The following is a 14587-nucleotide window of genomic DNA, read 5'->3' as shown; positions in this document are numbered from 1 at the left end:
ACGTAACAAATATAAAAATATAACCGAATTGAAAGCGTCCTTATTGACGTTGGTTTAAAATAGACAAAACAACGTTGGCCCGGCTAGTTAGTAGCTAAAACAATAAATAATGAACTATTAATAAAATTATATCCTGGATACATTATGTGTTTGTGATTACGAAATGGCCTGAAATTGGAAATAAACATTTCATCAGCCAATCTTATATTGCGCAATATTTAACAAGAGTTGCCCATTACGGAGGTAGCTCAAATATAAAAATATAATGTCATTGTAAGTCTATATTAATAGAATTCACATAGACCAAACACATTTGGTAATTTATTATTAATAGTTATATTGTTTTAGTTAAGTTTTCTTGAAAACTCTAACGTTTTCTAAAATGTGCTAGTAATAACTTTAATACAGTTTTCACTATTCGTTAGTAGAGGGCGCTGATTGTTTTTTTTTCTATAAATGAAAATATTTTTAATTTAATGGAATATGAAAAAATCTATTTTTATATAATTAAATGTCATTTTATATCGACTTTTTAATGTACTATATTTAAAAGTAAACAAAATAAACATTTATCTGTTTGAAAGTAATTACAATTAGTTACACTAGATGTCTCTTTTCATTGTAAATGTACAGAGAGATTGCTAGAATTGTAAGGAACATTTCCGAAGATTCTCGACACCAGATCGCGCTCCAATCGATGGTATATAAAGGCGGAGGTGCGCACTGCGCATTGCAAGTAAACAAAACAGCGTTGAGACGTCAACTGAGCCCGAAGTGGAATACAAAACGAAACTTTAAAAATGTCACTGGTGCCGTATTGGTTGAGACATCTGAGGAATCTAGCCTACAGGGATCCCATCGCCAGAGTCTTCGAAGATCCCTTCGCAGTTTTCGCGAGAGATCCCTTTTTCCGCGACCCTGTGAAATACATAAGGCAAGTGACAGCGCCGTTGGAGTCCGATCATGGAATCGAAGGAATTTATTTCGATTCTGAGGTGAAAGTAGACGGGAAAAAGGTCGAAGTGCATTTGGATGTACAGAATTTTACCCCAGATCAGATTCAAGTGAAGACCGTTGGCAATGAAATCATGGTGGAGGGGAAAAAGGAGATTAAACGCGAAGACGGCTGGACCAGGAGCAACTTCGAGAGGCGGTTCCTGCTCCCCGAAGGTTTTCCCCCGGAACGAGTGGAGTGTCATTTCGACAAGGGTAAATTGAAGTTGGTAGCGTTCAGAGCGGAACCAGTTACGGAGAGGACCATTCCTGTACAGGACAAGTCATCGTCCAGCGGGGAGAAGTCATAAAGTTAAATAACATGATGTAATACTCGGTTATTAATATGTTATTATCATTTAATTAGACTGATTAATTTGTAATTTCTAGGATTCATAATAAACATTTACCCTGTTATTCATAAAAACTGAAACGTCTTATAAACATAGCTTTCGAAATGTTCTGTCAATCTCTTTCAAATTGAGAATTTAACGCACAAGAAAAGGACAAAAGAGTTCAATAAATTAAATAGGTAAATGAATTGAAGTTTTTATGAATAAGGGGATACGATAAAAAAGAATTGCCGGTTTTATTTCTTTTTACCTGAGATATCCTGTATACCTTAGATGGCAGTGTGGTCCCGGGATAGAATAGGCTACTCCTTACTCGTGGGTATTGTAAGAGAGCGTGAATTTACTGGGTACAGAGGAATAACACCCGAGTCCTCAGGAATGGCAACGCATGGGGGGTATCATGGGCGAAACAGTATACTCTGTTATGTCCATGGTACTGCTCATGTCTATATGCGACGGTTACCACTTTTCATCAGGTGGACCGTCAGCTTGTTTGCCATTCTAAGTTGTATAAAAAAAAGACAACCAAGAGAAGGCAAAGGATGGGCAGCAGCGTCCCTCTCAAAATATCTCCAAAGCCTGACTGCGGTTGCCAACCCGCTTGCCAAATGTGGTAACTACTAGCAAAACCATCTAAGGGGGAGGCTTATATTCAGCAGTGGACAGTTAAAGGCTGACATCATAATGGCACCCGAGATATTTATTTACCACTATTTTTAGACAGATTTATATGCGTCATACAAGCTGATGGCCCACCTGATGGAAAGTAGTAACGGTCACCATAGATACAAACAATGCCATGGATTTCTGTATCGCCTAAGGTGTTTTTTTTAATGGGTGATAATGGAATGGTAACCCCGCCCGCGCTATCGGTATGCACCGGCGGGACACCAGTGAAGGATGATAGATGAGGATAAAACAGGTCAGTTAGCCCATCCTGACGAATTCAACTAGAATTAGCCACGATGGTTTCCATAGGGAACCAAATGGAGGTCGACCTGACAGGGTACATTGCTAGTAAATGGGGCTATTTGACCCCATTACTAACAATCTTTTCCCCCCAATATAGATGGCTCTACTTACGTTGGACTGGTCATGCAATCGGATTTTTAGACGTTGAATTATTATATTATTTGCATGAGTGAGTGAAACATTAGTTAGAAGCCGAAGATAGGTCATTCCAGTTTCTACTGAAAATAGATCAAAATATACGTACATTTATATTATTAAACACTATAGTTGATTGACAGACAACGAACATAAACTGGTGTTTCTTGAACGAGTACATATCATCGTGGTCGTGTGGTCCCTGTATAGAATAGGCCACCCCTTCCTTTCCCGTGGGTGTCGTAAGAGGCGACTAAGGGAGGGCGAGGGATTTTTTTTTTATACAACTTAGAATGGCAAACAAGCTGACGGCCCACCTGATGTAAAGTGGTAACCGTCGCCTATAGATATGAGCAGTACCATGGGCATAACAGAGTATACTGTTTCGGCTGGGGGGAAAGGGATTGTTAGTATAAATTATATTATTATTAATATGAGTATAGTACAATTTCCGGATTATCCGAATATTCAATTATCCGGACTTATTCTGCATATATTTTATTAAGAGTACATACTATATGCCTCTTTAGATTGATCGTACATAACTCTCTTTACAGGGGGGAAAGGGATTATTAGTGATGGAGACTGAGAATCCCATTGCTAGCAATATACCCAACCAGGTCAACCTCCTCGCGGTTCCCCCTGGAAACTATCATGGTAAATTCCTGATGAATTCACCATGATGGGCTAACTGGCCTGTTTTCATTCTCATCTATCACCCTTCACTGGTGCTCCGCCAGCGTATCCCGTTAGCGCAGGCGGGGTTACCATACCATTATCACCCATAAAAAAAAATTTGTACAGTACAATTTCCGGATTATCCGAACATTAAATTATCCGGACTTATACTGCATATATTTTATTAAGAGTACATACTACATATATGCCTCTTTAGATTGATCGTACATAACTCTCTTTACATCATACCTTGAAGTAGTCGATAGAAAAATTGATGGTCAAATTCACTTAAGGCACACTCGTATTCATTGCTTAAGCGTTGAAATATTTAGCAATTCGTTTATTACACATAGATACGATGCATATAGATGAGATAGGTAGTATGAGATGAACTATTTATTAAATTTAAATTATTTACCAACATCTGGCTAACAATGATATGCCAATTAGAAGGAATTTTTAACATGTAATTATAATCGGTACTAATATTTTATTAGTAAATATTTACTTTAATCTATAGGTACTTAAAATAATCTATACTTAAAATAAATCTGTAGAGAGGTCAATTCTGTACATGAAATATATTTACAAAATAACTATCAGGAAGTGATTAGTGATCGATACTGATGCCAAAAATGCATTCAATAAAATTTTTGTCTATCTATCGTCTGTATGTTCGTTATAGAAGCAAAAACTACTCGACGGATTTTAATGGAACTTACTACAATTATTCTTCATACTCCTGGGCAGGTTATAGTATACTTTTCATCACGCTACGATCCATAGGAGCAAAGCAGTTAAGGGAAATGTGTCTGTTACATCAAAACCACTGAACCGTGGGAAAGGACATAGGTTACTTAATTTAGGAAAAACAACGGAAAGGCGGACGTAGTCGCGGGCAACAGCTAATGAACAATAAAATATTAAGATTTCAACTGAAAAGAAGTCAGAGAGAATTTTAACTAGACTTCGAGTACGCAAAAAATTACGGTAGCGGCATCTATTCCATGTGGATCTGTGGACGCGTTATAAATAGCCGTTTATTTTCAATCTATTTGCTGATACAAACATGCCTGATGGTTTGTATTGTACATTATTTGTACCCGCGGTACAGTGAACATAGTCGACTATTTTTGATTTCACATGGACACCAATCATTATTAATTCAAGGGGGGAAGGAATTATTAGTAACGGGGAGGTTAGTCCCCATCGCTATCAATATGCCTTATCAGGTCGATCACCACGCGGTTCCCTCTTGAAACCATCGTGACTAATTTATCGTTGAATTCGTCACGATGGCTAACTGCAGGTCAGTTAGCCATCGTGACGAATTCAACCTTTTCATCCTCACCAATCATCCCTCACTGGTGCCCCGCCAGTGTATACCGATGGCGCGGGCGGGGTTATCATTCCATTATCATCCATAAAAAAAAAACGTTATAAATTTATACTCATTTACAGGAGCTTACCTACGGACAACTTTACTAAATTAGTCGAGTATGGAATACTTGTTTAGAATTTATTTATTTAATTCTTTATTGTACACACCAGTTATAAGAATATGACAGAGGTAATCAAATGTACAAAGGCGAGCTTAACTCTAACAGTTTTCTTCCAGCAACACCCAAAGTGGAAAGGAGCATCAATGTCAGCGGATAGAGCGGTGTACAATATTGTGACAATTTTTAAGCAAACTAGTCAAAATTAAACTAATAACATTATATTTAATTGTATAAATACACGCATACACACACACACACACACACACACACACACACACACACATATATATATATATATATATATATATATATATATATATATATATATATATATATATATATATATATATATATATATATATATATACGGATAGATATGGGAAGAGAATTCCACAATCTAGCAGCATGGACGGTAAAAGATCCACTATAGCGCGTAGATGAGTGTGAAGGAATGATTTTGAGGATAAGAGATTTCGTCGAACGGGAGGACACGTCATGGGGAACTAGGAAATCAAATCGTTTTTTTTTTCTTCTTCTTTTGTGGCGTTCACAAAATCAAATCGTTCAATAATATAAATAAACATTTTTTTTTTAATTATTTTCAATACATTGAAAGGTTATACACGCATTAAAAAAAGGTAGGTACAACGACAAAAGCAGCAAAAAACGCGGTAAATAAAATAATGTTGCCACACACAAAAAAACAAATACAACCATTTTTTAACAATACTACCAATCTATTTATCTATTTTAATGCTAAATCCCTTGCGGGATAGGCATAGAGACAAGAGTGTCTAAGGCAAAGATTTTTTTTTATCTTTTTTATTTAGAGGCTTTTATCCCGAAAGGATATGTCAGCCTCATCATACCCTAATCTTAAAAAATACCTCACATACTTAAAACATAAATACATAAATAAATAATACATAATATCTTAGTAGTCTATTTTAATAAAGGAAATTATTGATACAAAAATATAGTAATTAAAGATTTTGCCATTCCGGAATATGGTTCTGCGAGTATATTTGAAAATACACCAAACTCCTGTCTATTGAGACTATATTTTTGTATCAATACTTCCCTTTGTGTTTTGTATTTTGTACATTCGGATATCATATGCTGAACACTGTATTAACTTATTATTATTAACTTATACTTAATTTCACGCCATCGTTTTTGTGAGTAGTCGCATTTCGCATCATATTTGGATGACCTTGCAATTACATTAAGTTCGTAAGTTTATATTTTATAGTTATAGTCCGTCCCGCCCACCTAGAACTACAGCTTACTTCACACTGGACTGATATTTGGCTCACTTCACTACACTCGAGTGTAATTCCAAACAGTAATACATGGTTCTCGCTGCGTACTAGTGCATTTTACATTTTTTGTATATTTTGTGTTTACCCATTATCATATTTGATATTATATATGTTTATATTATTAAATTAAATAATAAATATTTTTCTGTTTATTATAAATAAAAAAATGTGGCAGTGTACTGTGTGTATAGATAATTAATTGGCTTTGTAATTAGCATTGAAGTATGTCAGTTATTAACTTGAACAATGTGTAGAATAAAACCTTACGTTAACAAAAGAAATCTTAATATTTAAATACAATAATATTAGAAAGGCGATACGTTATATGTTTATCGCTTATTGTACTTGTTTATTTAATATCTGAAAACTAGTTACACTTATATTTTTAATTATTTACTATTTCTATGAGTATTATTTATGAATTAATTGTATGATTTATTCTACAATCAGAGCAGAGTGCCTGAGAGTAAGTTTCTTGGAATGTAATAAATATATATTGTGATGAGATATTAAATAACTTTAATGGATTCTTAAATGCATTAGTAATAATATCCCTTATCTATATACCTATTTATGTCAGAGAAGTGTTTACATTATATATATTTGTAGTGATTTTAAACGTTCAACAATACTTATGGCAGAATCACAATTGCCACCACTAGGTGAGTACCTACTTAATTTGTTTGGGGTTAATATTTGTGCACAACGGTGATAAACAAGCATACGGCCCGCCTTATAGTAAGCGGGCGTTATTATCTATGGACGCTTGTAATGTCTTATGACTCGTGTGCCTTCTGTTAACTCTTGTATTTAGTAATTTTAGGGGGAAAGGGATTTTTAGTATTTTTTTTATACAACTTAGAATGGCAAACAAGCTGACGGCCCACCTGATGGAAAGTGGTAACCGTCGCCTATAGACATGAGCAGTACCATAGACATAACAGTGTATACTGTTTCGCCCATGATACCCCCCATGCGTTGCCATTCCTGAGAACTCAGGTGTTATTCCTCTGTACCCTGTAAATTCACGCCACATCCCTTCAAACCGAAACAGCCGTGCAAACACAACTGCTTCACGGTTGAAACACGAATGGGACAGAGGTGCCCAAGCAATCGACTTTTGTACAAAGTCTCCCTGTGGTAGCCATATGTAGCCATTCCTGAGAAAGGTGTAATGCCTCTGTACTATAATTTAATATCTATAATTTAATTCTTAGCTAGTTGTGAATATGTTTCAGGTATCAGACATCTGATCGCGTTGAATCATATACTGGTTCGACAGAAGACGAGGCTGATAAAGAACAAGTACAAGGTGCTAGCTCCTGATGGCAGCGAGCTGCTGTACGCGAAGGAGGATTCGAGTGTACTCAACGCAATGCTGGGCGGCAGCCAGCGCTCTTTTCACATTGACATATTTGATATGGAAAACAAAGAGGTGAGGGAGTGTACACATAAAAAATTACGATTTAAAAGTGCTTGTAAACAAGTAAATAAATAATATAATGTAAACAACAAAATAAAGATGATTTGATATTGAATTTATTAATAAATAAATTAATTAAAAACTTGCTTATATAAATAGATTTTGTTCGTCGTAACACAAATGTTAAATTTCTTGCTTTTTTTTTCCTTTTTTTTGAAGTCGATTGAAAAGTATTTAGATTTAAAGCAGCATGGCTCGTTTAATGATAATTAAGATATAAATATGGTAACTCATGTTTCTGGCTCTCATGTTTCTTTCTGAAGTCCGTTGATAGAAAGAGAAGACATCATCTTTCTACCCTTATCCCAATTAGTATTTGGGGTCGGCGTAATATGTTTCCTATCCATATTACAAAAAGTGTTGGCTTCTAGTTTTACGACCGGCCACCTGCCTGACGTCAACCCTCTTTGGGAAGGGGGAAGGGATTGTTTATAATGGGATCTAACAGCCTCATTATTAACAATATATCCTATCAGGTCGACCTCTATGTGGTTCCCCCTGGAAACCATCGTGGTTAATTCTTGTGAGATTCGTCACGATAGGCCTGACCTGCTTTCATCTTCACCTATCATCCCTCACTGGTGCCCCGCTAGTGTATACCGATAGCGCAGGCGGGGTAACCATTCCATTATCATCCATAAAAAAAACCCTCTTTGCGAATCAACAACAATTTGGGCTAGAAAGAGAAATACTGCTATAAAAGTAATAACAAACAACAAAACAAACAAAACAATAATCTTGATAGTCTTTGTTTTTGTTTTTTAAATATTTCGTTATGGAACATACGACATTGTTCAATGGTGAAGTGTCCAGAAAGATCGATATTTTATTATTCGAATACCATGTACGATCATAGATATCATATTATATAGATATAATTTTTTTTTAATGGATGATATAGGAATGGTAATTCCACCTGCTCTAACGGCAGTGGCGTAACTATACCATTTGGGGCCTGTGGCAAATCCTGATGGGGTTCTATCAGTAAAAATAAAATACTCAGGTACAATGTAAAAAAAATCTGAGCTTGCGGCCTTTTGAGCCGGGGTACTTTGGGTCGGGGGCTCGTGGCATTTTGCCAGCCCTGCCACCCTATTGTTACGCCACTGTCTAAGGGTATATACTTGCGGGGCACCAGTGAGGGATAAAAAGTCAAGTCAGTTAGTCAATACACCTGGAATTCAACTATGGTTTCCAAGGGGAACCATGTGAAGGTCCACTTGACAGGCTATCAATGGACTGGTAGTTCGCATTAGATTACCAGAGGGAGACTTTGTACAAAAGTCGATTGCTTGGGTACCTCTGTCTCATTCGTGTTTTAATCGTGAAGCAGTTGTGTTTGCATGGCTGTGTTTCGGTTTATAGGGTGGGATATGGCGTGAATTTACAGGGTACAGAGGAATAACACCTGAGTCCTCAGGAATGGCAACGCATGGGGGGTATCATGGGCGAAACAGTATACTCTGTTATGTCCATGGTATTGCTCATGTCTATAGGCGACGGTTACCACTTTCCATCAGGTGGGCCGTCAGCTTGTTTGCCATTCTAAGTTGTATAAAAAAAAATAGCAGAAAGGCATTTTTGAATTCCGAGATACTCATCAGATAAATTTAGTATGGGCACGATCGACCCGGCTCCCAGGTATCCTGTTAGCGTAAACCAATGGAGGTTACAAGAGGTTACCATTTCATGTCATCCATATAAAAAAAAAGACCAAAATTTACAGGTGATCACCCTTCGCCGTCCATTCACGTTCGGACCGGACAAGATGGACGTGTCTGTTTGCGGGACGCTGGCTTGCGTGGTGCGGCAGAAATCCACCTTCCTGAAACCTGTGCTCACCATTAACGATGCCGTCGACCGGCCCGTGCTCAAGATCAAGGGACCTATCGGCCGCACCGGCATCTGTGATTTTGACGTATGTACCTTCTTTTTCTTCGAATTCCACTCCTATTGGAGGTTTTTTAATGACGTGAAGATGACAGGGCACCAATGAATGAAGATAGGTGAGGGTGCACTCGGGTCAGGCGGCTCATTGTGATGAATTCATCATCATCATCATATCAGCCATTATTTGTCCACTGCTGGACATAAGCCTCCCCCATAGACTGTCCTAAAGAACGGTCCTGAGCCACCTGCATCCACTGACTCGTTGCAACGCATTTCAGGTCGTCACTCCGTCTAGTGGGAGGTCGTCCTATACTGCCTTTCTCCGTACGTGGTCGCCACTCAAGAACCTTTATACCCCATCGGTAGTCGGTTCTTCGCGCTATGTGACAAATCCATTGCCACTTCAGCATGCTTATCCTTTGGGCTATGTCGGTTTTTTTTTATTCAATTTAGAAAGGCAAACAAACTGACGGCCCACCTGATGGAAAGTGGTAACTGTCGCCTATAGACATGAGCAGTACCATGGACATAACAGAGTATACTGTTTGTTTCGCCCATGATACCCCCCTTGCGTTGCCATTCCTGAGGACTCAAGTGTTATTCCTCTGTACCCTGTAAATTCACGCCATATCCCACCCTCCAAACCGAAACACAGCCATGCAAACACAATTGCTTCACGGTCGGTTATTTTGGTTCTTTTGCGGATATCCTCGTTTCGGGTTCTACGTAATGAATTCACTACAAATTAATTATGATAGTTTTGGGAGGGGACAGCATTGAGATGGAGAACATGAGTGGGATGACTGTCGCTGTGAGGAGTGAAGTGACACTGTAACTAACTACTAGCCACATATTATTGTATAACTTTATAAGCTTGTGGGGGGAAAAGGATTGTTAGTAATGGAGACTGAGAATCCCATTGCTAGCAATATACCCAACCAGGTCGATCTCCTCGTGGTTCTGCCTTGAAACTATCATGGTTAATTCCTGATGAATTCATCATGATGGGCTAACTGGCCTGTTTTCATTCTCATCTATCACCCTTCACTGGTGCTCCGCCAGTGTATCCCGTTAGCGCAGGCGGGGTTACCATACCATTTTCACCCATCAAATAAAAAAAAACTTCATAAGCTGGCAACGTTGTAGCTGATGAGTATTGATAAGTGAAGATGAAGTCATTTCTGTCTTGATGAGTTTACTAGGAATAGACGAATAACAATTCCGTCTTCATAGTGAAAGAGGGGCTTGAATGTATCTTTGTACAGACTTCCTCTAGCGACAAAAATGACGTCTTGGAGATGCGACTAAAGTGAAACTCAAAATCAAGCTTAATGTATTATTTAACCCTTCTTTGCATTATTTTTTTATTGGTGAAATAAATCAAGGTGATATAGTTCATGTTCAAAATTAAAGGAAAATGGTTAAAAAATAAATTTGACAGCTACGTTTTTTTTTCTGCAATGGACATTAAAAAGGTACCCAGACACGATCAACTTAAAGTGAACATGTTCTTTTAAATAAATTTTGGGCATTCAATGTTATGATGGTTTCCAACATTATGCAAAGACGGGTTATACATCGTAAAGATAGCTCCAATTTTTAAAGGAATGTATACCATTGTTGCAGATTTTAACACTGGACAAGAGGCAGATCGGAGTAATCAGGAAGAAGTGGAACGGAATGCTGCAGGAGCTGTTGACCGACATAGACTCCTACGAGATTCACTTCCCCCTCGACTTGGACGTGCGCTACAAGGCAGCTGTTATAGGAGCCTGTTTTCTAATAGTGAGTAACGTTTATACGTAGTCTTATTGGAGTGTAGCAACCAGTAAAAGCTTAGAACGGGTGGCGACTTGGGCTGGTGGGGCTTAGAGGAGCTAGGTCTAAGAAGGACGCAACAGAAACGACGCGTCAGTAAAAGATGGCGTCAAATTTGACATTGGTGTTTAATAGCGATTCAGTTAGATTTGCCTCCAAGAGAAAAAAAAAAAAACTATTTTCGACAGTGTTCAAAACAAAAGAGGTGGGGGGAAAGGGATTGTTAGTAATGGAGACTGAGAATCCCATTGCTAGCAATATACCCAACCAGGTCGACCTCCTCGCGGTTCCCCCTGGTAACTATCATGGTTAATTCCTGATGAATTCATCATGATGGGCTAACTGGCCTGTTTTCATTCTCATCTATCACTCTTCACTGGTGCTCTGCCAACGTATCCCGTTAGCGCGGGCGGGGTTACCATACCATTTTCACCCATAAAAAAAACGAAAAAGGTTGTTTCTCAATTTAGTTATATTTTTTTATAGTTGTTACCTTATAACTCCGTCAGTTCTAAATTGATTTAGAAAATCTGAAAAAATATCTAAAATGAATAACTTTCCCCCCATTCCAGATATATTCATCACGGTGGCCTAACAGACCTGCCTTTTCATCCTCACCTATCATCCCCCACAGGTGCCCCGCTAGCGTATACCGTTAGCGCCTGCGCTACCATTTCATTATAATCCGGAAAAAAAAATATTACATACCTACTCGTTTGGAATCTTTTACTGTGCGTTTCTGCTGTACCACTAATATTGTGATGTTTTCTCTTTATTTCAGGATTTTCTTTTCTACGAGATCTGAGGATGTGTCCATTATGTAGTCGACGAATGTGTGCTGATTGTGAAGACTGCTGACTCTCTGTTGTTCTTTAAATATGTCTACTATTTTATACCTTCGCCTTGTCGTCGGTGTTATACGAAGTCTGATAAAAAAATAACCGTTATTTTCAAATTTCGTAAGTTACGTATGTTCGATTTTCGCATTTTTTTTTCTGTTATGTTGGTACACATGTCTGTTATATATGTTGGCAATATCAGCCATTTTAGATTGTCAGTTTGTTTTTGACAGATAAAAAGGTTAGTCGTGTTTTGGTGTGCTCTTCGATTTTTTGCTATTCGAAAAAATGGATCAAAGAAACTGTGTTAAGTTTTGTGTAAAAAATGATATTAAATGCGCAAGGACATTTAAAATGTTAACTGTGGCGTTTGGCGAGTTTGCTATGAGCAGAACACAAATTCAATCGTGGTATAACCGGTTTAAGGAAGGCCGAGAAGATGTCAATGACGATGCTCGTCCTGGTCGCCCGAGTACGTCCACAACCGATGAAAACATTGAAGCAGTGAAGAAAATGATTTTGAATAATCGTCGAATCACTATCAGAGAGGTTGCTGATAATGTTGGCATATCGTTCGGCTCCTACCGTTTGCGATACCAAAAAGCGCGTTTTAGAAGTGTTTCGAGGATTGGAAAAAACGCTGGCATAAGTGTATTATATCTGGGGGGAGATTACTTTGAAGGGGACAAGATGAGAATGAAAACAGGCCAGTTAGCCCATCATGATGAATTCATCCGGAATTAACCATGATAGTTTCCAGGGAGAACGCGAGGAGGTCGAGTTGGTTGGGTATATTGCTAGCAATGGGATTCTCAGTCTGCATTACTAACAATCCCTTTCCCCCTATTCCAGATATATTCATCACGGTGGCCTAACTGACCTGCCTTTTAATTATTGATGAATAAATAAATACTTATTGAAAAAAATTAAAATAACATTTATTTTTTGATCAGACCTCGTATTTAAATATATATAATGTTTATCAATGTTATGTTTGTGCGATGGCAACACTAGACGAGGCGGCCATATTGTGGAGATGATTAAAAGATCTGTCAAAAGCTTGACACGGTCTTAGTTCACTCTAATTAAATTAGTAATAAACAAGTGAAATCGAATACATAACTAAAAGTCGGGATATAGTAATTAATTGGTTTTGACTGGGGTAAAATGTGTCCTATATGTCCGTTGTCCCAAAATAGCTACAGTAAGTTCTTCACGTTTAGTTAAAATCATGTTATTTTATTTATAACTAGATGCAAGCGAAGGCGTGAGGGTAGTAGTAATTAACTTAATTTGTTTTTAACGCATGTTAAAATGTTTTGGTATCCAATTCTTGTGTATTTCGTATTTAAATAAACAATAATGTTTATGAATATAATAAAAGAGTATATTCTATTTATTTTATACAATAAGTTTCTCATGGGTGGCGTCACAGCTTAATGCTCGAGGGACGGATAGCAGTCTCTCTTAATAATAATAATTATTTGCCAGAAACATATTTAATTAATATGTGTTATTGTGGATATTTATTTATAATAAAATAACTAATAATTTTATAATGCTGTTTCTTTATTCACTTATATTCCACAGATAGAGAGAAGAAATACTTTGCCGAACGCACCACGGCTGATAGGTTTTATAATAGTGAAATCATGAATATCCGGAGGCTTGGTAACAACATTTTCATTTATTGCATTAATTTTCTCTAAAATTGTATGGCAAATTGAACCATCTCCCACTTTTGAATCATCAGTAGCCATTGTAAATAATAACACAAATGCCAAAATTAAATGAAGTTATTTTATTATTTAGTAAATTAAGTTATTTAGTAACTGATAATGCAGTTTTATTGAAAAAATATAAATATACATAAAGAAATAAAAACTTATAACCAGAACATTCAAAAGCAACGGCGACCTATTCCACAGATAATATCTATATATATATTATTTTTATTATCATAGATTGAGAGTAGGCAAAAGCATAAACTTATACATTCTTAACAATATGAGGTTACAGTTTGTTTTTTTTTTTATTGTTCAATATGTTTCGCTATATTTAATAGCATGCAAATCTTTATAGAAAGTATTCATCAAACATAATGAGTCTTAAAACATCACCAAAGTCTAATCGCGATTGCAAACTCGCCTGCCATGTGTGATGAATTAAAACCCCCCCTGATGAAGGTGGTTTATGTTCAGTAGTGGACAGTTAACGGCTGCTATGATGATGATGGTGATGATGAAGATGATATAATAAGTAGACACCCATTATTAACAATCCCTTCTCCCCCACCAGTATTGGAGCTGTTAGACCCCCAAACCCCCTAACTCATAATTCTTTACCCCCCCAAGCATTAAAGTGATAATGATATTTAATTTTTACTAGATTTGGGTGAGAAAAGGTCACCCGCCAGCGCTATCGATATATATTTGTGGGGTACCAGTGAGGGAGGATGAAAGCAGGTCTGTTAGCTCATCGTGGTGAATTAACCACGGGAACGGAGATGAAGTTTTTTTTTTTTTTTTTTTTATATCAATCAATCAATCAATCAATGATCTTTATTCATATACATCTGTTACAGATACTTATGATACGTCAG

The 14587-nt window shown here is 37.2% G+C and overlaps 2 protein-coding genes across 4 annotated transcripts; both read left to right on the top strand.

Annotated features, from left to right (window-relative positions):
* The first annotated feature begins 712 nt into the window (after positions 1 to 712).
* Positions 713 to 1573, top strand: LOC113522123 (heat shock protein Hsp-12.2-like). The gene has a single exon (XM_026907799.3). The coding sequence runs from the start codon at positions 801 to 803 to the stop codon at positions 1302 to 1304; it is 504 nt and encodes a 167-aa protein (XP_026763600.2). The 5' UTR covers positions 713 to 800; the 3' UTR covers positions 1305 to 1573.
* A 4411-nt stretch (positions 1574 to 5984) lies between these two features.
* Positions 5985 to 13544, top strand: LOC113522295 (phospholipid scramblase 2-like). 3 transcript variants are annotated; one of them, XM_052892826.1, is made up of 6 exons: positions 5985 to 6023; positions 6406 to 6617; positions 7194 to 7390; positions 9165 to 9356; positions 10955 to 11113; positions 11928 to 13544. In XM_052892826.1, exons 2-6 carry the CDS (start codon positions 6590 to 6592, stop codon positions 11949 to 11951), a joined length of 600 nt encoding a protein of 199 aa, XP_052748786.1. In that variant the 5' UTR covers positions 5985 to 6023; positions 6406 to 6589; the 3' UTR covers positions 11952 to 13544. The 3 variants fall into 3 exon arrangements, with proteins under 3 accessions (XP_052748786.1, XP_052748785.1, XP_052748787.1); XM_052892827.1 differs by lacking the exon at positions 5985 to 6023 and adding an exon at positions 6159 to 6177; XM_052892825.1 differs by lacking the exon at positions 5985 to 6023 and having other exon boundaries at positions 6088 to 6617.
* The last annotated feature ends 1043 nt before the right edge of the window (positions 13545 to 14587 follow it).

Source organism: Galleria mellonella, unplaced genomic scaffold (assembly GCF_026898425.1).
Source record: "Galleria mellonella isolate WM207_F2 unplaced genomic scaffold, CSIRO_AGI_GalMel_v1 utg171, whole genome shotgun sequence".
In the NCBI taxonomy this organism is placed as follows: Eukaryota; Metazoa; Arthropoda; class Insecta; order Lepidoptera; family Pyralidae; genus Galleria; species Galleria mellonella.
This window is presented reverse-complemented; position numbering and strand designations above follow the sequence as displayed.

What these genes read in the sequence shown, in the direction of transcription:
- LOC113522123 (XM_026907799.3), top strand. Translation starts at nt 801, where the DNA reads ATGTCACTGGTGCCGTATTGGTTGAGACATCTGAGGAATCTAGCCTAC.
- LOC113522295 (XM_052892826.1), top strand. Translation starts at nt 6,590, where the DNA reads ATGGCAGAATCACAATTGCCACCACTAG. An exon ending in ATCACAATTGCCACCACTAG is followed by an intron (nt 6,618 to 7,193) that starts GTGAGTACCTAC and finishes AATATGTTTCAG; the next exon opens with GTATCAGACATCTGATCGCG. An exon ending in TTGATATGGAAAACAAAGAG is followed by an intron (nt 7,391 to 9,164) that starts GTGAGGGAGTGT and finishes CAAAATTTACAG; the next exon opens with GTGATCACCCTTCGCCGTCC.